At 48.8% G+C, this 26,294-nt stretch overlaps 2 protein-coding genes across 5 annotated transcripts; one reads left to right on the top strand and one right to left on the bottom strand.

The window, feature by feature from the left end:
- The first annotated feature begins 222 nt into the window (after nucleotides 1-222).
- LOC130579090 (tumor protein p63-regulated gene 1-like protein) lies at nucleotides 223-22,640 on the top strand. Of its 4 annotated transcripts, XR_008965952.1 has the most exons (7): nucleotides 223-455; nucleotides 533-624; nucleotides 1,142-1,318; nucleotides 1,891-2,044; nucleotides 2,750-2,975; nucleotides 3,179-3,216; nucleotides 22,630-22,640. XR_008965952.1 is itself a non-coding variant. In XM_057375648.1 (6 exons), exons 1-5 carry the CDS (start codon nucleotides 252-254, stop codon nucleotides 2,942-2,944), a joined length of 822 nt encoding a protein of 273 aa, XP_057231631.1. In that variant the 5' UTR covers nucleotides 223-251; the 3' UTR covers nucleotides 2,945-2,975; nucleotides 3,179-4,127. The 4 variants fall into 4 exon arrangements, 2 of the variants coding, with proteins under 2 accessions (XP_057231631.1, XP_057231630.1); XR_008965951.1 differs by having other exon boundaries at nucleotides 2,750-3,216; XM_057375648.1 differs by lacking the exon at nucleotides 22,630-22,640 and having other exon boundaries at nucleotides 3,179-4,127.
- Nucleotides 4,413-18,690, bottom strand: WRAP73 (WD repeat containing, antisense to TP73). Its single transcript, XM_057375646.1, has 12 exons — nucleotides 18,552-18,690; nucleotides 17,315-17,467; nucleotides 16,662-16,778; nucleotides 10,765-10,837; nucleotides 9,861-9,964; nucleotides 8,957-9,043; nucleotides 8,264-8,398; nucleotides 8,100-8,177; nucleotides 6,745-6,850; nucleotides 6,147-6,272; nucleotides 5,255-5,446; nucleotides 4,413-4,977 (listed from the first exon to the last, which is right to left on the bottom strand). Exons 1-12 carry the CDS (start codon nucleotides 18,618-18,620, stop codon nucleotides 4,868-4,870), a joined length of 1,350 nt encoding a protein of 449 aa, XP_057231629.1. The 5' UTR covers nucleotides 18,621-18,690; the 3' UTR covers nucleotides 4,413-4,867.
- Nucleotides 22,641-26,294: the final 3,654 nt, after the last annotated feature.

Below are 26,294 nucleotides of genomic sequence, written 5' to 3'. Positions count from 1 at the left end.
ATCCCGTACCCACATCCCGCATCCCGTACCCCATCCCGCATCCCGTACCCCATCCCGCATCCCGGCGGGCGGGCTCTGCCCGGGTACCGGCCGAGCACCCCGGGCGCGGCTGCAGTGCCGCCTCCCGGCCCGGCCAGGCGCGGAGCAGAGCAGAGCGGAGCAGAGCAGAGCTGGAGGCGGCCCCCAGCGCTCCGCCCGCTCCGCTCCGCTCCGCCCCGGAAGGCTCGGAGCGCACCCCCGGCGCCGCCGCGATGCTGCAGCTGCGGGACGCGGACGAGTCCGGCCCGGCCGGCGGCCCCGGCAGCCCGGGCAGTCCCGGGGCAGCCACGCTGGTGCCGGGAGGAGCCGGGCCGCCTTTCGAAGCGGCCTCGCCGCCGCCCCGGCAGACGCTGCGGCCGCTCAGTGTCCGCACCGCGGGCCGCGCCGGCCGCCTCCGCCAGTACTTCGTGTTCCGGGTGCGCTCCGGGAGGGAGGCAGGGGTGGCCCCGGCCATCGGCCCGCACCCCCTGACCTCTGCCTTCTCCCCCCGCAGCCCGGCACCATCGAGCAGGCCGTGAGCGAGATACGGGTGGTCGTGCTGCCCGCCGAGGACGGCGAGGTGCAGAGCGTGTGGCTGCTCACCGAGTGAGTTCCGCGGCGCGATGGGATGGGATTGGTGCCGGGAGAGGAGAGATGAGAGCCAGGGCAGCCTCGGCCCCGCAGGCTTGGGGCAGAGCTGCATATCCCAGAGCGCTTTTCTCTATTAAATCTGGGAATATTAACGCACACACAAGGCCCGGAGTGGCCCAGGCTGACCGCAGCCATCATTATTTCATTATTTGTGTATAACCCAGCCCTCCAGATACAGACCAACGCTCCCCAATTAACACCTTACAAAATCCAATCCCCCAGAGAACTCACTCTTCCAGTAAAGCACCAAGGTAGCTTTAACAAACTGACCCAAAGCCACGTGTGTGCAGCGAGGCACAGACGCTCAGCCCTGCATTTGCCCTGCTGATGCAAAGCAAAGGCTGTAACAGAACATACAGCAGTGCTAAGACTTGAGATTTGTTCTCCTCACCACCTCGTCTGTCTGCCAAGCTGTTGAGTGTTTCAAGCCAGGAGTCAAAACTACTAAAGCTCAGTCATGTTCTCTTCCCAGAATCGACCACTGGAACAACGAGAAGGAGCGTCTTGTCCTCATCACAGACTGGTCCCTCCTGGTCTGCAAGTACAACTTCATCAGCCTGCAGTGCCAGCATGTGACAAGGATTGCCCTCAGCGCCGTGGACACCATCTCTGTGGGGGAGTTCGAGTTCCCACCCAAATCTCTGAACAAGTAAGCAGCCACAGTCACTTGTAAGTCTTGCACAGTTATCAGGAACAGTATGAGCTGTCATTCTGAGCACTGGAAAGGTCTGAGAATTTTTCCTTTTGCTTGTTTAACTTTGCAAACAATTCCTGAAGCTTCATTAGAAGACCTCAGGGTAGCTGCTGGTTTGCTGGGATGGTCAGTAGCTGCACAAACAGGGAGTTGCTCAAGGGCTTTCAAGATAAGATGAGTAGATTTGGGAGCAGAAGCTCATCACTATTACATAATGCAGTATGTAGCAGTAGTACCACCTCAGTGTGATGAGAAAGCTGTGAATGTCAGGCCCTTGTCACAGGCTGTGAAGGGTGGCCATGCTGTGCCACATGTCCAGGAAGCTTCACCTTCTTGCTCTCAGCTCATAAGAATGTCCCTTTTCACATTTCAGGGGCTGAATTCTTGCATTTCCTCCCTCCAGTAAAATTTACTATCACTTATATTTCAGCTTCCAGTTTCAAGTAGGTCTTTTTCAGACAGAATATTTTTAATTAATCTTGCCTCAAAGACTGGGAAGTCTTACCCTGTTCATTCTCCACTGTCAGGAGGGAAGGTGTCGGTATCCGCATTCAGTGGGACAAGCAAAGCCGCGCTTCCTTCATCAACAGATGGAACCCCTGGTCCACCAACATCCCCTATGTGACCTTCACTGAGCACCCCATGGCAGATGCTGACGAGAAGATCTCATCCCTGTGCAGGGTAAGGAATGGTCTTTTCAGCTTCAAGCAGCTCACTGAGCTCATGGGTAGACCCAACTTAAATTATTTTGAAGCAATACAGGAGTAAATCAAAATCAGTTACAGCAGAGATGGAACTCAGAGCTGGGTGCTGCATCTCCCCCGTCTGTAAATTTTGACTTGCAGGGTGGCCCCACTGCAACTTTTTCCAGCCAACCATAATTGAAACACAGAGGAAGCCTAAACTTCTGAAGGTGGAAAGTCCTGTAAAACCCAAAAGCAAATGGATCTTGGCTTGTTCCTGTTCTTGCTTGCCTGGCAGGCTGATGGGCTTTTCATCTAGGGCTGCCAGCTAATTAACACTGGCTTAATTACTCACTGAAAACTTTCACTGAGGTGGTGCTCAGTTTTTCTTGTAATAAATGCTTCCCTCTGAAGGTTTTCCTAAAATTATTACACTAAAGTGTCACACATCAGTGATCAGGGCAGAACCACAGTCAGAAATAAACACTTGGTCRCTGATACATCTTTACCCATCCAGCMCATTTAAGTCACACATCAGTAGTGTCCTGTGTGAAATGACCTGAATCATTGAGGTTAAATACCAGAACATAAAATCCTGACAGCTACAGCTTTAATGCTAATCCTTCACTATTCCCTATCAGCAGCAGTTTGTCTTAATAGTCTGTAAAGCAATGGAAAAGCAAGGTGATTTCTTTTCTTCCAGCTGGAAAACTTTCAAACGCAGCTGATCCAGGCTGTGAAGAAAGCCCACAAGGAGGGCCCAGTGCCTGGAAGCACTAATGGGGTGTTGGTGCTGGAACGGCCCATCCTCATCGAGACCTACCTGGGATTGATGTCCTTCATCAACAACGAGGCCAAGCTGGGCTACTCCATGACAAGAGGCAAAATTGGATTTTAAACCCCCTTGCCTGTCCTCTGTTCAAGGGCAAGTGAGTTGCTGGTGGTGCCCAGGGAGCGGGTGCTGAGGGCAGAGCACGTGAGAAAGCCAAGTTGTTGGGGGAAGGAAATGAGGTGGTTGTAGGACAGCTCCTGGTTGTTTGGGGAATGCACAGGTTGGATTTGAAGCAGACACAGGGTGGTGTCAGTCTTGTATTTTGTACCCGATTTACAGCCCTCACTGGTCCTTGTGCAGGGTGAAGGAGCAATGGTGTGTTCCGTGTCCCAGTGCCTGTTCTTCCCTGTCCATGAAGTGCCATTGGAACCTGCTAAAAACCCCAATGGACAGCAGAACCTTTGTGCCACGGCCCTGCTGTATCCCTGTGTGTGGTGTCAAATCCTCTAGTGTGCTTGGGACTGCTTTGGAACAGCAATTCCTCTTAACACAATCACCATGATCTCAGTGTTCTGGTTAATGCCTGTTAGGAATTTTTAAAGCTGTCAGTCAGTCTTTAACAGTATTTGCTGGCTTTTGCTAAAGCTGCACTGTTCCACCTGCTCAGCAGCAGTTTGTGAACTCTGAGTATGCATTTATGAGCTTCTTGTAAAAATCCCTCTAAGAACCTACTGGAACTTCCTTTCTACTTCAGTTTCTTTGCTGCAGCCACAGAATAAAGACTGTTGTGAGAGAACATTGCCAAAAGCCTCACAAACACGTTTGCCTTCAAAGCTGTTCTTTGTAAAACTAAGAAGGAATTCTATTTTGGTTAGATGGATACTCAGCCATTTTTCTTAATCTACTCTAGTTTGGGCCAGGACTTTTTAATGCAGACAGAGAAAACTTCCAGCACTGTGTGTCAGCCTTGGTTCATACCTTCCTGCACTGAACCTTTCATCCAGGGATGAAATTCAGAGCAGTCCAGGAGATTACAGCTGAAATTGCTCAGGAGGTGACTCTAACAAGCTTTTTCCTTGTGCATGACCTTGTCTCCATGCCCTTTCATCAGAGCATTTATCTGCTGGATAAACACTGTGCTGCGTGGTGGGGTTTTTTTGACCTTGATGTAGGTGAGTGTTTGTGAAACTCCTGTTGCAGTCCATCCTGACTCTGGCTTTCCAAGCTGCATTGCCCTTTTCCATACCTTTTTTTAAGTTATCTGTTCCATGTTCATTAACCTTGCAGTAAAGTTGAATTTAAACTCTTATTTGGTCTTTGTTCTTCATTTTCTGGAGACTGAGGCTGTGAAATTAAGTAGCAAAAGAAAAAAATATCCAGTAAATTCCTAAACAAGAGGCTCCCTCCTTGGTAAGAAGGAAGAATATCCAACTGCTTCTTCCCTGCCAAACCATTCACTCCCATTTGACACCAGAGTTGGGACAAAACCTCCCATTTCAGTTACCTGTAATTCAGCATCCAGAAATGTCAGTTGTGATCCCTCTGGTAGATTCCATATAATAAAACCACGGTGGTCCAGGCACAGTTACTGTCATATTATTTGTGTGCAAGTAACAGTTTCCTTGTGCTGAGACAAATCACTACATCATCACATCATCTATTACATTGAAACAGACTTTGAAGTGCAGAGGTGCAGATTTATAGTTTGTAACTATCAAAATATTTATTGGAAATAGAAAATTTAAATAATAGCTATACATTATATACACACAGAGCTACAGTCTTAGAAAATAAGGGTTCAGAGTTGAAAAAGAGATGTTCAACTCCATCAATACTCAGGTTTTCTTGCAATAGAGACTCATTCCCGATATATTTCACTTGCTACATTGCTTCATTCAAATACAGTCACAGTATTTCACACACTGAGCTTGGAGCTCCTTCAAATAAATAACTTATAAATACAAACACTTCAGACTGGGCAATAGGTTTTGACTCCTTTCCTCTTTCTTCCTCAGACTTGGGAGCACTTTTAATGCATTTTAGTTCTTTTTATTTTACCTCTTCTCCTTCCAAGTAACACACACAGAAGTTGTCCTTACTCACGAGCACCATGGAGTCACCACTGCAATGCCAGGAGAGAGACATGATCTGGAAGTCACCTGCAGGAAGAGATCAGTGTGTCAGCAAGGAGCTGGCAGCCCATCCTCCTGCTGGAGGAAAAGACAGCTGGAATCAGCCACACAAATCCCTGTTGGCCCTGTGCTGGCCTTGAGACATTTGCTGTGTCTCGTTATGAACTCCTCAAATGGAGTTCATAATGGGTGTGAAAACACCCATTTTTAAGCAGCTCCAAGAAMACACCTGAGCTATTTCCAYGYTTRGCTCTGTTTATAAATAGAATAATTYTGTCACAAAGCAGCTGCTGAAGKKYCTCACCTTCCCCAGGCACCTGCACGACCACACAGCCAGCTGGGGACCACAGGTACACTCTGCTGGTGCCTGTGCACACAGCCAGGCGGGGCTGGCAGGGATCCCACTGGAAATAGTGGATGGTGCACAGCTGCTCCAACACCACCGACAGCTTCAGCTTCCGGATGTCCCAAATCCACACAGCGTTGGGAATGTTATCTGTAGAGGAAGTAGCAATCGTGTGATAGCTGAAAGATAACACTTGTTCGTTTTTTTTTAATGGACATTAACAAACATAAATACAAGACAAACTTTTAGGTTACTGCCACTTGAGTTTTGCCAAGCAGAAGCTTCAGTTTTACCACGGAAATATTAAAAAAAAAAAGGTAAAAATGACCTAGTCCATCTCCCTGGCTTTTATGAAATTAAGTCTGATGGGTTTTGCACCTGACCCAGAGCTTTGGCATCCAGACATGAACAACCCCTCAAAACCATCAAAGGGAAAAATGGAACATTTATTCAATGACTTTCACTATTTAGGTAATCAGAATTTCCCTTGCTATAGGTTGTACAGAATTCTGCCTTTTAAGAGACCCAGGCTGTGAGAAGATTTGTGTGAGAAGATTTTCATTTTCAATACAATGAGCTCACACAAACTTGAAGAAATATAAAACCCTGCTATTTTCATTAAATACAGAGCCAAGGCTGAGTTCATGCCCTGATCAGCACTTCTGGCAGCTCACAACAGTTGACACACATTAGGAAGACAGGCTGGGTTTCCTCTTGGGTTACATATCTCACATCAGAGCTGATTTTACTGGGCCATGACTCTTTTTATAGTGCAAAGGATCATTTCTGTTAAGGAAACCCCCCACGTGCCACATGGTTTCCCCTGTAAGGCAGGGCAGTCGGAACTTACCATTTTTGGTTGCCAGGAAACAGTTATCTGCACTGAAGGCCAACATCCCAACTCCCACTTTGGGATTTGCCCTGTCAGCAACGGGTTTGATGTACTGTAAAGAAACGGGCACCTGGGAAATGTCATCTGGAACAGGAAATAAAAGTACTTCACTCAGTGAGCCTGGATGGACAATGCATTTAAATGCAGCTAAAACCCCTCATCTCTGAAGTGACAGGACCATATTTTACTCTTCTCCAAGATATTCCAATCAAAATTTCAATTGCTTTAAGCTTTCACATCTTCACACAGCTATCCTACTACTATTCCTGCCCTCCTAGACAGAAAAGGAAAGGCTGGAAATCCAGGCAAGACTGAGATTAAATCAGGAAAATGAGGAAAGATTAATTTTTCTACTACCTTTGAACTAATATTTCAAACAGAATTAACCAAAGGTGATTTACAGTGCCACAAACACTGAGACTGATTTTTACTGCCCTTGAGAACATCAGAGGATCTGTTCCACCATCCAAGGGGCAGAGTTCACCTACAATGTTTATTTATAGAAAAATTTCCCAAGGCAAACTCAAGTGTCTCATTTGAGTAAAATTTGGCTTACATTTACTCTTTGTGCTGAAGAGAGAACTATCCAATGTTCTTGATGGTGAAAAAGAAAATCTCTCTGTATCAACAGTTGGGGATTTCTCCACTTCTTTATACACAATCTACAAAGAAACAAGTGAGAGCTCTACAGAAGGGCCTTGGAAAGTTTGAACATGGACTGTAACCAAATACCCACATCCCACTGACTCATTTGCACATTTATTACATCTCAGCATCCCCTGGTTCATCAACAGAGGAAAAGGGCTTTAGCAGGCAGATATAAAATCCAGCATTCCCACTGAATCATGGGACATGATCAGAAAAACACTCCTGCAACAAATACAAAAATCTTGAAATCTACGAAGAAGAGGTCTGAAGGAGTGCACCTCATTCATTAAAGCAAAATAAATAATCCCCATTACAGTGGGAACACGAATCTCATTTTTGCAACCAAAAATCTTTAATTGGCTTCTATCATAAACAAATGCAAACCCAGTGCAGCACTGCAGAAGAAAAACAGCAAAAATATTTCAGTGTGCCTGAAACATATTCCCAAACACAAGCACCAGGATAAAACACACCAACTGCAATTCCTCTCTGTGTAGTGGAGATTAACAGAGCTATTCCCATTTGTTTTCCATGACATATTTTACACCTAACTGGAAGTAAAGGCGTTTTTCAGCTGTGAAAGCTTTGCTGAGGTGCTTTAATGTCTCATGCCTTGCTTCTGATTGAGAGGCATCACCAGAGTCATGTGAATATTGCAGAATTATAGTCCACACACACAGATTGTTCCAGGAGGTTTGTGCAGTCCCTCTCCACTGTTCTTGTTACCTTAAGSGATGAGATCAGCTCAAGATTTTGGRAACAGCAGCTCTGCACCARYRGCYCAGAATCTGCCAGGCCTTGCAGRWACAGGTATAAAGGATAAAAATCTTTGCTGACTGATGTTCCAGGAAATGCTCTTTAGGTGAGCTGGATGAGCCTGTCCACACAGGATGGAAAATCTGAGTTCCAGCACTGTTTGAAGTTGGGAATTGTATAAAGCTGAGACAAATCTCTCCTGTTCAGTTTTCTTTCCACACCCCAATGTGTAATGCAGCCACCACCTACACCAAAATACACTGGCACATGACAGGAGCACCTGAGAATCTATTACTGCTCAAGCAGATCACAGACACGTGTTCATTGAATTTGAAAGAATTCCCACATTTTTGTTACATTTCCAGCTTGTCATGCAATTTCCCAAACCCTAGTGCAGGGGGAAAAGCAAAATCTCCAGAATGAAATGGATTTATCAGCATCTTTCAGATACAAACAGCAGCACCAAARCTCTGCTAACGACTGCAMGGATTTGGGATCCACACTTACAGTTTTTTTGCTGGCAATGGTTGCTGGATGGTCAAATTCCGTGATCTTCTTCCACGTCACATGGTTCAGGATACGCACCTGGCTCAGGAAGCATGGCAAGAGAAGACTGTTAGGGCAAAGGTCTCCAAAAGGTTTAGATAAAAGAGGCAGGAAACATTTCCCACCTTTTCATCAAAGCTGCCAATGGCCAGGAACTGGCTGCTGGGACTCCAGGCGATGGATTTGACACCCAGGGGCCACTCGTAGGCCCGGTAGGAGGAGAGCAGCCGCCCATCGAGAGAGTACAGCAACACCTTGTACTGAAACACAAACAGAGCCACTCTAAAAACAACAGTGCTGCTAAAAACCACAGGCAGGCAAACCATCCCTCCCAAAATCTGCCTCTTTAACATGCAGCAAGTTAAATACAAAGGTACAAATGGTTATCTATGAGTTAAGAGGCTTCATTGCTCTCTTTCTGGATGAGCACTTTCATTAACTGTAAAATCACTGTGCAATGCAATGTCAGTAAAGCTGTAGAAGACTCTTACATTCTTCCATTATTGTTCTTCCATTATTCTTTCATTATTTCAACAGCAGCTTCTGCAATGTTCACCTTTTTTGTTTTTTGCAAGATACATTAGAAATCATTTTCTGTCATTGAAGGTTGACAGAACAGGACACCCATCCCCAACACAAGTGTAATATTTAACAAAAGCTTTTAAAATTGTTAAAAGMAATTTAACAAAAATTAATTCACACCCTTTAATGTTTGAAAGAAACATTTAAAACACTAATTGTTTTAGTTACTGCTTTTATACATGATGGCCAAAGACCAACTTGAACTCTTCAAGAAAATAATCTGCTTTTCCTCCTACCTCCAGGCATGTGTCCCACGCTGCCAGCACACAGCCATTGGGAGCCCACTCAATCCCAAACAGATCCTGGGTTTCAGTGTCAAAATGCTGCACCCAAAAGAGAAAAAACCACAAAGCCATTTAAAATACGTCAAGGAATTCTTGTTGCATCTAAGCTAACAGAATGTGCAGCTTTAACCTTTCAAGGTTAAACACAAAAGAGCTTTTTGTATGCCAGAGTAACAAAAGAAATATTTCCTCTTGTAATACATATTGCATTCACTGGATCTTTTCTTACAGAAAAGACAAAAGTTTCTATACCTTCAAATGAACAGCTTTACTTAAGAAAGTACACTGAATCATACTGAATCAGTCAAAAACCACTGAACCACTGAATCAGTCAAAAAAACACACTGAATCAGTCAAAAAATCCAGGAAGCCTAATTCATTTTCTTAAAGCCCAGTACAGGATCACAGAATCCCAGAATAGTTTGAACCAGAAGGGATGTTACAACTCAACTCATCCCATGGAGAAGGACATCCTCCACCATCCCAGGTTGCTCCAAGCCCCATCCAAACTGGCCTTGGACACTTCCAGGGATGGTGCAGCCACAGCTTCCACAACAGTGTTCATTARGGAAGAGCTCAGGAACACTACAAAYATTTAGTGCAATTTCCCAAATTTTGCTCTCAGCTTCTGGTGAATCAGGATTGATGTTATGTACAGATGAGTTCTTAGTGGGGTTTAACTGCTCAGATCCACCCCATGGCTGTTACCATCCTTCATGGACTGATGTCCTGGGCGAACAGTTTGCATCACACATCTCAAGTACCAAGAACTTGCTACTCTCACTATTACTGATGGAGCAGTGTGCAATGTACATGTAACCTCCACAGCAGCAGCAGGARGAGAGGCAKAGCTCACCCTCAGGAGCTGCCAGTTGCTGCACACAAAGATGCTGATGAAATCCTTGCAGTCGCGACGCTCCGCCACAGCCATGTAACGCCCGTCCTTGGTGAAAGCCACCCCTGCCACGGGACAGATTAATTAAAAATGGGTTAAACACAAGAGAGACAACAAGGCAGAATAGCTGATGAGTCTTCAGTGAGGAACAGTTACTCCCAAATCAAAGCAGAAATAAAGAGGAGAAAGAATCTCTTCACAGAAGGTCACATTAATCAAGGCCAAGCACAGTGTTGCTGATTCATTRTGTCAGCAATTTTTAATCTTGGAATGCACAATTTCTCAGGATGCAAAGCTCCAGCGTGCTTCAAAACACATCTAACCACTGACAGTTGTTATATAAACCAAACAGATTTCAAATAACCACTTCATTTAGCCTGGCTAAATGGATCAGTTATGCAACCATCRGGTCTCCACCAACTCCCAGGCATTGCTCCCCATCCACTCGGATTTTATATGGAATACATAATTGTCTTTGTCATCTATGGGACACAAGCCTTGGGCAGGAAACTGCTCACCACAGCCATGTGCTGTGACAGCCCCAACACGAGCTTCCCTTTCCAACCTTCCCGTGTGCAGAAGATGACAAAAGTCACTTTGGATTAATGTTTTTTATCACAAGCACATCCAGCATAATTTAATGTCTTAAAGSATCCCTCAGAGGCAAATGCACATGTGAAAAGCAGGCACGTGGAATCCTTGTGCTGGAATCCTTCGGTCTGAGACCACGATCTGGCTGCCTGTGCTCTTAAAAAGGGATGAGGCCAGAGCCTGTTCCCAAACATGGGGTTTGTCATCCCATTATATTCACTTTCCCTTTCTGCCCTATTAAAGGACAATTCCCAGGTGGATGTGTGACACTTACCTTGCTGGCATGCTTTGGGGTACTTGATGTAAGACACTGAYTTGGTGCACAAGGACCACACTGTGATTCGCAGCTGGCAGAGACAGAGAGCAGTTTTAGTTATTTTGTAGATTAAAAAWAATAATAATAATAATTAATAGGAAAACATCAACCTAATTCAGCAACACAAAGAAGATCAATGAACCTTCTGTGATGAATTATTCTGCAGCTATTCATATAACTAAATGTCCTGGGAAGCAACGATGAGGAATTCTCTCCCAATTTTTGGCAGTTAGCCAGGGAATTTACCCCAAGCTTACATTGAAGCTCACTGAGTACTCTAGAGGGGGAGACAAAATTCACACTGATTATGGAGAAAACCTGTTCACAAACATCAAAGTTCCTAACATTAGCACAAATGTGTTTTCCTAATCTATTGCCCAGAGTCACTTTACAGTTGGAAAAACAGATTCATCACAGAATCTGGAAGAGAGATGGGAACTTTCCTGCCTTTATGAATGAATAAGACATAACAGATACTTGAGAACATTGTATCCCTCGGGAAAAGGCTAAAAAAGTGTGAAAACAGCCTATTTTTCAACATTTAGACACCCTCAGCTTTGCTGGCTGATTTGTGTTTTGCTTTTCCCTCCTCAGCCACACACAAGGAGGCACCRTTACAGCATCACTGAAAAATTCAAAGACACCCAAAACCTGTCTGCAAAGCCAGGCTTTACACTGGTGTTTGGGGGATTTCTGGAGAACTGTGCCTCCACAAGCACCAAGAGCTGCAGAGAGGGCAGGCAGCTGCAGACCCAGCCTCCCCACAGCTCCCCAAGGTCACAGCTGCACTCCAGGCTCTGCCTTGCCATCTGCACATTGCCCAATTAAAAACAAATACTCCCTCTCCCGTAGCAACGGGAGCCCCAGACACACRGGCATTCCCCAGGATGGCACGTGAACCTTCACATTTGGAGCTACAGTGAGGAATGTTTCCAGGACAAGCTTTTAACTTGTGTTTTCCTGCATTTCACTGCACCAAGGAAGAGCTACAGGTAGAACTTTATGAAGTGAAGCACGTCCATCACAAAGCTGCCTTTCCCTGAACTACTAAATGGATAATTCTGATCCATTATGTAAAACTCCAGCACTGCCTCAATTTCCTCCTCCTCCCACATCCCATGCAGCCCAGCAGCATCCCAGCAGTCTTGGGAGGAAGGTTCAGCTACATCTTTTTGCAGGTTTGTCTCAACACACCTTTTCCTTTCCTGAAGTACCCAGCATGGTGGGTGACAAAGGAACCTCTGGATCTGCTTTACTGGTAATAATGCAGGTTGTGTGTTAAAACAGAACTTGGATGTTTTACCCTTGCTGACATGATTAGTTTTGGTGGAAAGCACAATTCAAGGGATTTATGGAGTTCAAAACAAGCTTCAGAATCCCAATAAATGCTGCCTCCCCATCAGGGATCCGTGGAGTGCCAGAACAGTCCCCTCTGCCTTACACATCAGAGAAACTTCTGAGATTTGAAGAAAACACAGAAATCTTTTCCCATGGAATCACAGAATGATTTGGGCTGACAGGGAACTTAAAGCTCCTCTTGTCCSACACCTTGCCATGGGCAGGGATACCTTCCAGTAGACCAGKTTGCTCCAAGCCCTGYCCAACCTCACAGGGAAGAATTTCTTCCCAGTRTCTAACCTTGCCCTCTGTCAGTGTGAAGCCYTTTGTCCTGYCACTCCAGGCCCTTGTAAATAGTCTCTCTCCATCTTTCTTGTCAGCTCCTTTAGGCACTGGAAGACCACACTTTGGTCACCCCTGTTCTCTTCTCCAGGCTGAACACCCCCARYTCTCCCAGCCTTTCCTTGCAGCAGAGCTGCTCYATCCCTCTGATCAYCTTGGTGCCTCCTCTGGAGTCTCTCCAGCAGCTCCAGGTCTTTCCTGTGCTGGGCCCYRGGGCTGGGGTCTCACCTGAGCAGGGCAGAGGGGCAGAACCTCCTCCTGTAAATTCAGCAGCTCTTGGAGGAATCCACGAGATGAGCAACAATAATCAACTTTTATCCCTGGGCCTGCTCACTTCCGGCTGCCCAAACCCAGCATTGTCAGTCTGCTCCTCGGGCAAGATTTACTTTAAAAATACCAACACGATGCCTCCACACATTCTTCTGCAGCAACTGCAGCACTGAAATGCTGCTGGGGACTATTAATTGCAGCCCTAAATGCACTGGCTGCCCTGCCTCCCCTGAGCAAAACACACAGCACACATTCTCCAGCCACTTAATACAAGCTTAGCAGCTGCAGGCTTTGAATGCTGAGGGCTGGATCATCATTTTTCCTGACAAAGGCATTCAAGTGCTGCTGCTTGGCCTCGTGAACAGCTCCCCTGGCCTGCTGGGCATCAAACACACTTCCATCCTGGACCACATCAGCTGCTCCAAGCCTCAGGAGGCAAAATCTTGYTGCTCATGTTGAGCTCAAGAGCACAAGAAGAGGAAAATCGCTGGAGGTGGGACACAGCACATCCTGTGCTGAGCTCCCACTATCACCTCTGCCCTGCCCAAGGCATAGCCAGAGAAAAAGGCAAGTACACCTTTGCTTTGAAATATTTCTGCATCCATCTCTGCTCCATCATGAAGCCACAGAATTGTTTAGGATGGAAAAGTCCCCTAAAACCTCTGAGTCCAACTACTCACTCAGCACTGCCAAGGCCACCATTAGACAGTGTCCCCAAGTGACACATCTCAATGTCTTTTAAATCCCTCCAGCAATGCTTATTCCACCCTTCCCTTAGGGGGCCCATTCCAGTGCTTGACAACTCTTTCCAAGAAGAAAACTTTCCTAACATCCAATCTAAACCTCTATTCTCTGTAAAGACAGAAACTTYTCCAAAATAGGCAGGCTGCTCATTGCCTTTCCCAGGGAATTCATGGAGAAGGGACAATTGCTTTCATAGCAGGAGAACGGGTCAGTTAAGACTGCAGCAAGYCCTTCTCCACTGCTCCTTTTGGGGGATACTTTCTCTTCAGCATGGACTGAGTGGAGTTATCAAACTCAAATCCTCACAATAATGGTGTCTGAGAAGTTTTCAGCTGTTGTTTTGCAGCGGAAAAACAAACCAAAAGCAGAAGCATTTTTAAAATAGCCTAAAAAACAGCTGAGAAATAAAAAGTATTTAGATGGTAAMGTGATAAACAGTCTCCAGTGCCAGGCCCAGGACCACGGCCCAATGTTGACAGCTCCAGGCAGGTGTAGGACTGGTGGTTTTCAGCAGACAAAAACACACTTTTAAACAACCTACAGCTCAAATGACTGTCAACTCTTGTCCCAGACTTGACTGGGTCACTCAGCCCCCTTACATAGCAGTGTCTGTCAGCACCGGATTTCAGAAGATTATTCGGAGCACATTCCTCGCCAGGAAGCATTTTTCAGCCAATGCAGCCACACACAGTTACCAAGGATTAGCTKGGATACACACAGAAACACACACTTTTCCCTGCTGCTGGACTTCCAAAGAAGCCCCTGAATGCTTAAGGACCTGACATGGAATGAGACGAAGTACAAAGTATGTTGTTTATAAGCACAGCTCTTCAGAGAAACACTCCAGAACATCTTCACACTATTTATCCCAAAATATGAAGGTCATGAGGAAGCAGAGAATCACAGAATCCCCAAACGGCTTGGGYTGGAAGGGACCTTAAATCTCATCTTGTCCCTCTCCATACTATGGGCAGGGACATCTTCCACTAGACCAAGTTGCTCCAAGCCCATCAAACCTGGCCTTGAACACCTCCAGGGATGTGATGAGGATCCATTTGCTTTCCTCCAAATCTTTCACCTGCAGTTCATGGTTAAGCTCTATCTGTGCCTGTAAATTCTGGTGCAATTATGGCACTGGAAGGAGACACATTGGGTTCAACACCTTCTACAGGACACACTGATAATGTGGCACTGCCTCTCAGAAAGGATTTTAGCAGGAGTGGAACACTGACCACAAAGAGACCCTGACTGCAAATTAGTGGATGAATTACAAGTGTCAGAGGGTGGTGTCATACTCCTTCCAGTGGTGCCAGTGGCTGGACAAGGARTAGTGGCCATAAACCAAAACACACATTCCATTTCAACATAAAGAACTTCTTCCCATGGAGCGTGGCAGAGCACAGGATCAGCTTCCCAGGGAGGATGTGGAGTTTCCCTCTCTGGAGACATTCCAAACCCACCTGGATGCATTCCTGTGTCACCTGCTCTGAGTGACCCTGCCTTGGCAGGGATTTGGAATGGATGATCTCCAGAGAGCTCTCCCAACCCCAACTTTTCTAGGATTCTGTAAAAATTTTTCTGATAAGTGCACTGATAAGTACAGATTGCTAGAAAGGCATTAGCACAACCATAACCTTAAAAAAAATCAGGGAATAAGAAAGTTCCTTGCAAGCTTTCAGTGGAGTTCACACATTGACCTGAAGAATTACAATTACTTGAAAGCATCAAGCAACCAAAGCCCAGCTGAGCTGGCTGACAGGGAACCCCCAAACCCTSCAGGCAATCACTGGATTTGATAACACTCTGATATTAAATATTCCCAGAGCACTGCCCACAGCCATCCCCCCAGACTGTGGATTTAGCAGGGAGGGAGTAAACACAGCTCCAACTGTGGTCCGGCCCCGGCAGCTGTCTGACAACAGCTAATTTAGCAACCTGTTTACAGCTGGAAAGGAAACTTAGCCCAACACAGATGCCAACTTGGCAAAGGCTTAATGAAATCCTCTAAGGTCAAACAGAGTTCTGTTGGGAGGCAATAAATCCTTGCTGGTCCACCCCCTCACACACACGTGCCATGAGATCCTCACTCGGAGCCTYACACAGCCCCAGCCAGCAGTTCTGGCTCCTCCACTGCTCTTTGACCAGCAGAGATGGCTGCACTGCCTCCAGGCTACAATTCTGGGCTTGTTTTTAATTTTTATTGCTGCTATTCACACCTGGGAAAACCAAGGCCTAAACTCATCACTCCTATCTAAAAGGGTGGGGGAGTGTGTCTGCACACACACATAGCAGAGTCTCCATCCCTATCCCACTGACACTGGAATTTGCCCAAAAAAAAGGACAAATCTTGCATTGCAGCACGTGAATTCTGTGCTAGCCAGTGTTATGGCACAAGATCCTGTCACCTAAAACCCACCCACAGGTTTGGAAAGAATAAACACAAAGCAAAAGTGTCTCGCATACATTTCTTGGCTATTTTCTGACACTTCATTATTGTACTGAATAACAGGAATCATTAGCTCTAATCCAGAGGTGGAGGAGTCAGAATCCACTGGCCTTCCAACAAACCCACTATCCACAAGCCAATTTGGATTCTACATTAGTGTGCATTCCCCAATATGGGACTTAATAAGCACTTAGAGACATTTTAATTTTGCAAATGTTTCCATCAGCAGTCTGTCTCTTGTGTGTCAAATCAAACAATTGGAAAAGTACTTCCAAGATCTGGATCTAAATCTCATCTCATAGGTCAATAAACTTAAGCCTCTATGTTTTCATTTAAAATCACTCTGAAATGTTTATGGTTTGGGTTTTTTAAACTAGAAATCCTGAGCTTTTCTCACTGTGCAAGAAACATATTGGATTTCTAAAACTTCTTTGATGAGTGCCATCAAAATATCAAAATCGTATGTTCTCAAACACATAACTTTACCTTCAAATACAAGTGTCCATTTTCTATCTTATCACCAGAAGCAAGAGGATAAAACGTGAATGGAACAAGCACCTAACGTGGAATTAACCTGAGTTACACACAGGAATACCGAGCTACATCCACACTCCCCAGCACTGCTGCAACTTTAAGGGCTTTGGGTTATTTTAGGAGGCAAAGGGCAGACAGCAACATCTGACACCGTGGGGAGCAATCCTGCCTCCACACTCACATGGAACTCGGTGGTGTTGAGGATGTGACGACCGTCCGGGCTCCAGCATGAGGCCACCAATCCCGCGGAGCCCTCGTCGATCTTACAGTGCCAGTCCGGCTGCTCCAGGGACCAGACCTAGGGCAGGGAGCAACCAGACAGTGCAGGAAGCAACAGCTCATCCAAAACCTCTGCTCAGGAGAGCTCCCCACAGCTGAAAACAGGCTCCTGCATCCCAGCCTAAGGAACACCCAACCGCCCGCAGCCATGAAGGACTGGCGCTGGATCCCGCTGCAAAAGTGAGTCCCACACCTCTGGGTGATAATGGAAATGGCAAATGATGTGGGGTTGGTTTTTTTTTTTCTGTGACAAATATTCTCATTATTCAACATTTAAACAGGTTTAGTCTATTTAACAGGCTTGCATGTATTTACTTCCTACTGCAGTGAGAAGGTGGTACGATAACCTCCAATTTTGATCTGTTTTGCTAGACATTTTTATCCTAAATATTCTTTTTCAAACTAAGATTTTTCTCATGGTTTCAAGAACCGTGGGTTATTCTCAAATTGTGCTATCAATAACATCAGGTACTTCAGCAAAGCCTCAGCCTAGTGCTGACTATTAAGCTCTTAGATCCCAGCAGGAAGCACAGCCTGTCCTGCTCTCCCCCTCACCTGGACAATGCCTCGCTTGTACATGGCACACAGGATGAACAGGGARTCCGAGGACCACTCGATGTACTGGATCTGATCCAGGCACGTGTAGACCTGGAGGATCTGCAGGGAGCTCGCATCCCGAACCAGCAAACGGTGCTGCACACACGAGGCCTGACAGGGATAGGGACAGGGCTGAGGGATCCTGGAGCACCACGGATGTACCTCCAGAACTGCTGTTCCAGCTTGCCACAATCCCAGATTTAGTTCAGAGAGGGTGAATATTGTGTTTTAGAGAAATAAATCCTCCCTGTGAGGGTGGTGAGCCACTGGCACAGGTTGCCCAGAGAAGCTKTGGCTGCCCCAKCCCTGGAAATGTCCAAGGCCAGGYTGGACAGGGCTTGGAGCAATTTGGGATAGTGGAAGATGTCCCTGCCCATGGCAGGGGCTTTGGWCTAGATGAGATTTAAGGTTCCTTCCAACCCAAACCAGTYTGAAATTCTGGAATTCTATTCAGTGTGCATGGAGCTCAACTGCAAACTACAGCGAGAACAGCTAAAACAGGGAAGAAGGGGGTTATAACTGATAAACATAATCCTCATTGATTCCATCACTGCTGGCTAAGAAATTCCAGTTTTTAAAAAAAATTACTTTTTGTCTCATAACTGCTAYATTATTTCATAGAATCCCAGAATGGTTGGGGTTGRAAGGGACCCTAAAGTCCATCCAATSCCACTCCCTGCCATRGGCAGRGACACCTTCCACTATCTCAGGTTATTCCAAGCCMTGAACAMTTCCAGRGATCCAGGGGCASCCACAGCTCCTCTGGGCACCYTGTGCCAGTGCCTCACCCYCCTCACAGGGAAAGATTCCTTCCAATATCCCATCCAACCCTTCCCTCTGGCAGTTTGAAGCTATTCCCCCTTGTYCTGCCTYTCYAAACCGTTGTAAAAAGCCCCCTCCATCYTTCCTGCAGGCTCCCTTCAGGCAYCACTTAAYTTAAAGTRYTAATTCATTTAAACGATTAAGGTTAATTTAAGCTAAATGCGGTCTCCGGTATTGACCCTTATTGCCTCAAAGCCTCTCGGCAGCAGCCTCAGAGCTCAGGCCCTCAGGATCCGCGGCTCCATCGCCGCCCGCTCCGTGTCCGCCCTCAGCCCGGCCCGGCCATGGGAGCCCCGCGCCGCGGCCGCTCGGAGGCCCCGCAACCGCCCCGTCCCGGAGCCGCGCGGCTCCGCTACCCGCAGCCAGCACTCACCAGGCACTTTCCATCGGGGGAGAAGCGACCCAGGAGCCCCGAGAGCTTGAAGAGCTCCGAGAAGTTCATGGCGGAGCGCGGCGCCGCCGGGATTCGAACCCGCCGCGCTCCGCCCGCTCCCGCTCCCGCTCCGCTCGGCCGGGGCCCGCCGGAAGGGGCGGGGCCGCGCGGGAGGGGCCGCCCCGGGGCACGCCGGGAGTTGTAGTCCCCGCGCCGGCCCGGCAGGGGGCGCCCGGCGGCGGGAAGCGCGCGGGAAGGCGCCGCGCGAGCCGCGGTTAGTATGCAAATGAGATGCTAATGAGACGGATCATGACGCGGTTAATAAGCCGAGGGGCGTGTTTTCCCCCTCCTCTCCACGTCCTCAGAGAACCACCCCCTTWTCTGGCGCCTTTTCGCGGGCAGTGGCCCGCGCACGGGACTGCCCTGGGTAATTAATCACCCCTTCCGGCTAATCACCAGTACAGGCTAATCACCATTGCCAGCTAATTACCGACAGCAACGGGAGCGCAGGCGGGATGTCCCGCCAGCTTCCCCGGACACAACAGAGGAACTAGCAATTGCAATAAGGCAAAAAGGCAATCCCAACAAAAAGGATATGAACKGACTGGAATCAATGAATTAATAAATAAATGAACAAATAAATARATACAGGCACACCAGAGAARGGGCAGATTCCAGAAAACCCCTCCTGGGGGCATATTTCCTTGGGAAACAGCCCCCTCCCGGTACAGCCGGCTGCGTGGAGCAGAGGAGCCGCGGGGATGGGGCCAATGACACGGATGTCTGTGCTCCCAAAAGAGTCAAGAGTCCCCAAAACTCTCTGATCCCGCGGGTTGAGGATCCTCTGCATCCCTTCCCCACTGAAACTCCAGGAGGATGCACAACTGTCTCCCTTTTTCACCCCAGTCTGTAGCCCGGAATTTTTGGGTGGCAGCAGTTTGTGTCCCCTCCCAGTGATGGGACAGCCCCACCTTGTTTGGGGGCCACAATCACCACCACTTAAAATTAAACCAACCAATATTCGAATCTTGTTTTCATTACAGATTATTTGGCTTCCAAAAACTGATTCCAGCCCCTCCAGTGGGTTTTGAACGCATCCGTTTTCTGTCCCCACAACAGAGGGACAGAAATGCCAGCTGCTCTGCCCTCACCATCTGCCCCACGGGTTATTTGGGGGTGATCTGCGGGCAGGGGGTGTCTGTTGGTCCCCAGGAGGGGACAGGCGACCTGAGCACAAGCAGTGATTGCCCAGGGATGAGCAGCGCTCACTGCCTGTCCCAGGTGACCGAGGGCAAGTGACAGCGACACTGGAGCTCGTGAGGGGGGTGTCTGTGTGATAATGTGTCTGTGAGTCCGCAGGATGCAGATAATTAGCCTTGTGGGTGATAGTTTTAATCAGAAATATCAGTTTTCATCCACTGCCCCTCTCCAGTGCCTTGGCCAGTCGCTGTTCCCCAGGGGAAGCAGCGCAGGGAATCCCAGAGCCCCCCAGGCAGAGGGTCCGGTCACCCCAGGACAGATGTCCCGGTCATTTGKCTGAACACAAACACCAAAACAGCTCAGCTCATCAATCTGGTGAGGGGAAAAACCTCCTCGATCCACACTGAGTGTCCTTTACTGGGTGTCCCATCCCTGGAAAYGTMCGMGGCCAGGTTGGACRGGGCTTGGAGCAATTTGGGCTGGTCAAAGGTGTCCCTACCCAYGGCAGGGGGTGAAACAAGATGTTYTTTAATCTCCCCTCCATTCCCTGATTTTGTGATTCTGYGATTCAAGCCCAGCAGCCGCCTCGGGCGTGGTGCTGCAGCCCCCAGAGCCAACCTGCCCCGGCATCACTTCTGGTGCTGGTGACCGGCTTTAATTCCCTGGCACGCTTGGCTGAGCACTCCCCACCCCCTTGCAACTGCCTCCCTATTCCAGGAAGGAGCGCAGGAGCTTTTGCCTCACTTTTCACTCAGCTTTCAGCAGCTCCAATGTCATTGCCTTGGCGACCGGGACGCTACCCTGGTGTAGCGGGGTAAATAACGTAGATCCTCAATCCCGGGCCGCTCCTGTCTGCGGGAAACCTCYGGGAGCACTCAAAAAGCAGGTAGGAGGGAAAAAAACTACGAAAGGAAACCCCTTGGTAGGTGTGTGTGTGAGTTTCTCAGCAGGACCCTCTGCTGAGGGCTCSATAACGCGGCTGGGAGGTGATTTGGGGGTGCTTTGCTCCGCGGGCTTGTGACACGGTGTTGAAGTGTCTTAGAAAGTTTGCTCGGGAGTTAAGGCACTTGTGGAAGGAAAATCGGCCAAACTTTGAATTGGAAAATGAGCCAAAGAAAGAAATGGAGGGGCTCGATCCTGGGGGGATGCGGGGGCAGCCACAGCCACGTCCTGGTGCTGGGCTGAGGGTGAGCCAAGGAGAGAGGGGAGCAGTGTCCTCAGCCTTCTGCCCCATCACTGACTGCAACCAGAGAGGATTTCTGTCCATCCTGCCTCCTCCTTGGAAAGAAAATSGTTGATAAGCTGCCGGACCCCGAGATTCAATCTGAATCCTGAGATTCGAGCGTGCTGCAGGAAAGTTCGCTCGCTCGCTCTCGGTTGCTTTCACAAACCTCATTTTGCAGATGTGAGTAGAATAGTCAGGGATGAATGGATGAATACTTGGGACTGCCAGCATTTTTACAAATCTTGTTTGCTGTGGGCTGGATGAGCCTGATGGGTCTCATTGTGCAGGGGAGAGAAGGTCCAAAGCCAGTTCTGGAGGCGTGGAGCAGCTCCAAGTGAGAGGTGGAAGCGACTCTCAGAAGTCCTGCTCTCCCAGAGAGTCCTTAGGAATTAGTCACAGCCCTGTTACATCGGGTTTTGCATTTWTCTCCCTTTAAGGTGGCTGTAAAATGATGTCACGATTTGTGCTGGGCTGTTGGAGTGGTGGAATAACGGTGAATTTGTTATTACTGAGTGATAACAAATACTGAGCATTTCTGGGAGCTAAACCTGAGCCCTGAGGTTGATGGTGAAATCAAAGATGCTCCTTCCAGACAGTGCAGAAACTCTGTGGGCTGGCAGTTCTCCCAGCAAGGCTGAGATCTCACAGCATCCTTCACCTTTCTCGTTGTGATGGAAGAAAGAAGTTGAGTTTATAATCATTCTAATGATTGATTCAGGCTCTGTGGTCACAACCCATGAGTCAGGCACGGTTGGATATATGGACKTTCATCTGCTCTGCTGCTCCAGGGAGTTTCCTCACTTTTTGGGGTGGCTGTGAGGATCTTGATCCTTGCTTTTCCTCTTCCCTCTGTCCCTGGGGCTGGGTTTTTCATGCTGTGTAGAAAACTGAGTACACCGAGCTTTTCCAGATGAATCTTGGTAAATTATTTCAGTGGCAGCTCACAGGGAAGCTGCACGGACAGAAGGAACCGGAGCCGGTGTGACCCCACTGGGTCCCGCATCCCGGGGGCGGCAGCCGTCCCAGAGGGAGCCGAGATGGCCCATCGTTCTTTCTCTCCTCTTTTCCCGTGCGCAGTTTCCCTGCAATGCCCAGACCAGCAACAGAGGGAAGCAGCAGCCCAGCGAACGCTGGAGCCGGCTCGGAGCGCAGCTCTCCCACCGAACACCGGCAAATCCCGCTGYCAGCCCCGAATCCCAGCATCCACCCCCTGGTTTGCACGTTTGGGTCTCTTTTCCTCTAGGAACCTGCAATAAATCCAGAGCAGGTCCCTCCCGAGCTGTGCCAAGCATCCCCCGCTGCCTCCCTGATGCTTTGAGGCAGAAGGGATGGAGAATTCCTTGCGGCACCCTTCCCTGAGCGAGGAGATCTTCACTTTCATGAGTGGTTTGGGGTCTCTCTGGAGGTGATAATCCTCCTGGTGGGGTCTGGCCGGAAAACTCTTGCTGGAAGAAGTCAGGATGCTACCCCAGGGTGTTCCTTGGGGGCTGGAAAGGGCAGGGAGCTGAACCCGGACTGTGGCTGGTCCTGAGCTCTGTCACTGCTGATGTGCTCGGGTGTGGCTTGCTCAGCCTTGGGCACAGGCAGGATATCCTTGGGCATGAAAATTGCATCCAGGAATGCTTCTGGAGCAATGCAGAATTAGGCTCTGAGGCTCTTCCCAGTTTATCTTTAATCCCAGATTATTATTATTATTATTATTATTATTATTATTATTATTATTATTATTATTATTATTATTATTATTATTTTTATTATTATATTTATTTATTTATTTATTATTATCTTAATCCCAGTTTATCTTTAATTTTAAAGAGCCACAGGGCTCCTGCTGCTTCCCCCAGAGTGCCCTTTCCTTCTGCAGGACCTCACCATCACATTCCCACCTTCCCAAATGTGAATTCCTCCACCACTCCTTGCAAGACAGGGCTCTAAATGGCACCTCCCTTCAGAGGGAATTACATCAGCACYCTGCAAATTTTGGGGAGCCCTAAATTGGTTGGAGAATTCATTCCCAGACCGAGTGCCTGGTACCAGGCTGTCACTTTTGCTTCCCCAGGATGAGCAGTGATCACAGCAGCAGAGATGATCCTTAACAGCACCAACCACCCCCATTTCCCTTTGTACCCCCTTAGTTCAGAGCTCAAACATGAAAAAACTCTGGCCTGGCTCTGCACGGGCGGGCTGCGCTTTGAAAGAGTGAAAGGGAACTTCCAAAACGCCCTTAAAATAGGCAGATTTCTCTCCTTGTGAAAACGAGAGCAGCCACGTGGTTAGAGCTGGTGTCACCCGTGATGACCACACAGCCGGGGCGGTGCRGAGGTGCTTTCTCCTCGGGAGGGAAAGGCCTGGCTCCTTCCTGCAGCTGCTCTGGGCCAGCAAAAGCAGCATGGAAGAAGGGTAAGGCCACCAGCAGCCTCCTGAATCTCTCCCAGGCTTTTCCTCCTCTCCAAGCTGCCCTGTGGGTCCTTTCACTTCTCTGTGTGTCACACGTGGGATGAGGAGGGGCGGGAGGACACCGGATTTTCCTTGTTCGCTGTCCCTGCTGTAGGATTTGTGGGGAAGGAGCCCTCTTGTGCTGTGGGGATTCCTTTGGGTGGGTCACTGCAAATGTTGTATTTGGTAGAAAGCAGCTCACGGGATCTGCTGGTGGGGAAAACTTCCCTGCTTTCATTTTAACTCCCTCCCGGGCAGCCACCTGGTCCCAAACTGAGTCAGAGGGGCCGTGGCGACCTCGAGCATCCCTCACTCAGAGTGGGGTTGCCCTCAACTCGGCAGCTTGAGCCCAAAACCAGGAAGTTTTGGGTTTTCGCTATGAGATGTCACAGCTGGGATGGGACACAGACAACAAACACCAGCGTGGGTAAAAGCAGCAGCCAGGGGTGCCTGAGGTRTGTTCATGTCAGCCAGAGCAGGGAAGAGATGCTGCTGCTGGCTGGGGTGGGTGAGGGAGCAGCAGGAACATGGTTGCCCATAGGGGAAGGCAGCACGAGGYTCAAGATGGCTCCGTGAAACCTCCTGCTCCGGCTGTGGGGTCCGGGAGGCTCTGAGCACACAGAGAGAGCTGGGCTGGGCTTCTGCTGCCATGCCTGAGAGAAAAACCTTGTGCAGGATGAGAGGGACGGACTGGACTGAGCGTGGGTCGGGTTATCGGTGTGCGGAAACATCCAGGAGGCTTCGGCTGAAAAATGGGTTCCTTCCGTTGAGCTCGGGTGACCCCTGCCTGTCACCCTGCTCTGCACTGCCAGGGGTGTGGGCATTGTCCCCATGATGGGCCATGGGAGTCTCTGGTCCCTGTGTGTCCTCCATGATGGGGTCTGGGGTTCTCTGGTCTTGAGTGTCCCCCACGATGGCTCTGGGAGGGGTCTCTGGTCCCATGGTCCCCTATGATGAACCCTGAGGGTCACTGATCCTGTGTGTCCTCCACAATAAACCCTGGGGGTCTCTACTCCTGAGTGTCCACCAAAACAGATTCTGCATGTCTCTGATCCCATGGTCCCCCACAATGAACCCTGGGGGTCTCTGATCCCATGGTCCACTATGATGAATCCTGGGGGTCACTGGTCCTGTGTGTCCCCCACGATGGCTCCAGGGGTCTCTGGTCCTGTGGTCCTCCATGATGAATCCTGGGGATCTGTGGTGCTGTGTGTCCACCAAAACAGATTCTGAGGGTCTCTGGTCCCTGTGTGTCCTCAGTGATGGGCTCTGGGGGTCTCTGGTCCTGTGTGTCCCCCACAATGAATCCTGGGGGTCTCTGATCCTGAGCATCCCCCACGATGGCTCTGGGGGTCTCTGTTCCCTGCTGTGCTGCTGGCATTGAGTTGGGAGTGAGGGATTCCTGCTCTTGGCTGCTGCTTTGCTGGAGTGACATGGCACAGCACAGCCCAGCACAGCCCAGCATGGCACAGAATGGCACAGAATGCTGCCAGGGCTAACCCTGCCCTTCCTTTTGCCCCCAGAGTGATCTATCCCCTCTCGGACTCTCCCTCTGCCAAGATGTCCCAGTCGTCCCCAGCTGATGAAGGCACCACGTTCGAGCACCTTTGGAGCACGCTGTAAGTGGGGTGTGCTCACTTCCCGTGGGGGTGTTGGGAGGCAGCAGTAGCCCTTTGCTAAAAACAAATTTCCTTTTGCACCCTGTGCTTTTCACTGATGCCTTTGCCACCTCACAAATTTTGGTTCCAGACTCTGCTCAGGACATTCTGTTTGCCAAACAGCTCAGCACTGTCCATCTCAYGGGTAACTCCGTCCTGGCTGCAGAGCTCCAGGACAGCACGGACACAGTCAGGGCCAGAGCAGAGCCCCCTTTAAACTGGGACCCTCAATTCCAAAATTAAACAGCTTCCAGCCCCACCAAGATGTTTGCAAATCTTCTGGCCTCTGAACCTTGTACTTTAATCAAGCAAGGGGGAATAGGACTGTGCTTCATGTCATCCTCTTCCTCCCTTGGTCCTCTCATGTGTGGATATCCCAGAGTGACAGACACGCTGGAGCAGCTGGGTGGATGCAAAATTTCCTAAATCTCTGCTTGTTTTACCTGCCAGGCAGCAGTTTGCCTGAGCAAAGCCTKCTCTGCCACATGGAAATAAAAGCAGAGGATGGAGGAAGAATTRGGAAAGGACAAGGTCTGAGGGGACTACGAGTTGCTGGGGGTKGTTGGTGGGGGCTGAGGAGCTGGGACAATGACTGTGAGCTCTCCTTCCCCTCAGGGAGCCGGACAGCACCTACTTCGACCTCCCTCCAGCCAACCCCAGCGGCAGCAGTGAGGTCTCCAACCGCACAGAGGTCACGATGGACGTGTTCCAGATGAGAGGCATGAGCGACTCGGTGATGGTGAGTGTGCTCACACGGCAGGGACGGGGACCTGCACCAGGCACGGGATGGATTTCACTGCAGCGTGGGCTGGGGGCTCTGGGGGAGGCAGAGCCACAATTCCACCACGCTGGAAAGCTGGGAAGCACAGTGACTTGGGCTGAAAGGCAGGAAGATGAATTCCCTGGAGATGTGTCAGCTTCAAGAGCAGTTGAAGAGGTTGGTTTATGTGTTTAGATTCCCTTTAGTACCTGGCAGCACACAGGTAAGGGAAAAATTAATGGGAGTGATGGGGTTTTAAAGGAAATTAAACCTTSTGAGGTCACAAAAGCTYAAAGTTYAGCTGCAATCGGTGACACAGGTATCAGTAAAGCTGTGGCTTTTTATTAGATAACCTCACTGCAGGCAGCAGTGAGGTTGGGAGCCCCAGGGGAGTCCCAGAAGCAGAGCATCACTCGCTCCGGGACAAACAGTGCGGGCTAAAAGCGATTTGTGAGCAGAGCATC

Source organism: Malurus melanocephalus, unplaced genomic scaffold (assembly GCF_030028575.1).
Source record: "Malurus melanocephalus ecotype Western Australia unplaced genomic scaffold, MMel_1.1 scaffold_253, whole genome shotgun sequence".
NCBI classification, from domain to species: Eukaryota; Metazoa; Chordata; class Aves; order Passeriformes; family Maluridae; genus Malurus; species Malurus melanocephalus.
The sequence above is the reverse complement of the archived record's forward strand: the minus strand, read 5'-3'. Positions and strand labels throughout refer to the sequence as shown.

Coding starts and splice junctions, on each gene's coding strand:
- LOC130579090 (XM_057375648.1), top strand. CDS start 252: ATGCTGCAGCTGCGGGACGCGGACGAGTCCGGCCCGGCCGGCGGCCCC. Junction 456..532: donor GCCAGTACTTCGTGTTCCGG/GTGCGCTCCGGG, acceptor CTCCCCCCGCAG/CCCGGCACCATCGAGCAGGC. Junction 1,319..1,890: donor CCACCCAAATCTCTGAACAA/GTAAGCAGCCAC, acceptor CTCCACTGTCAG/GAGGGAAGGTGTCGGTATCC.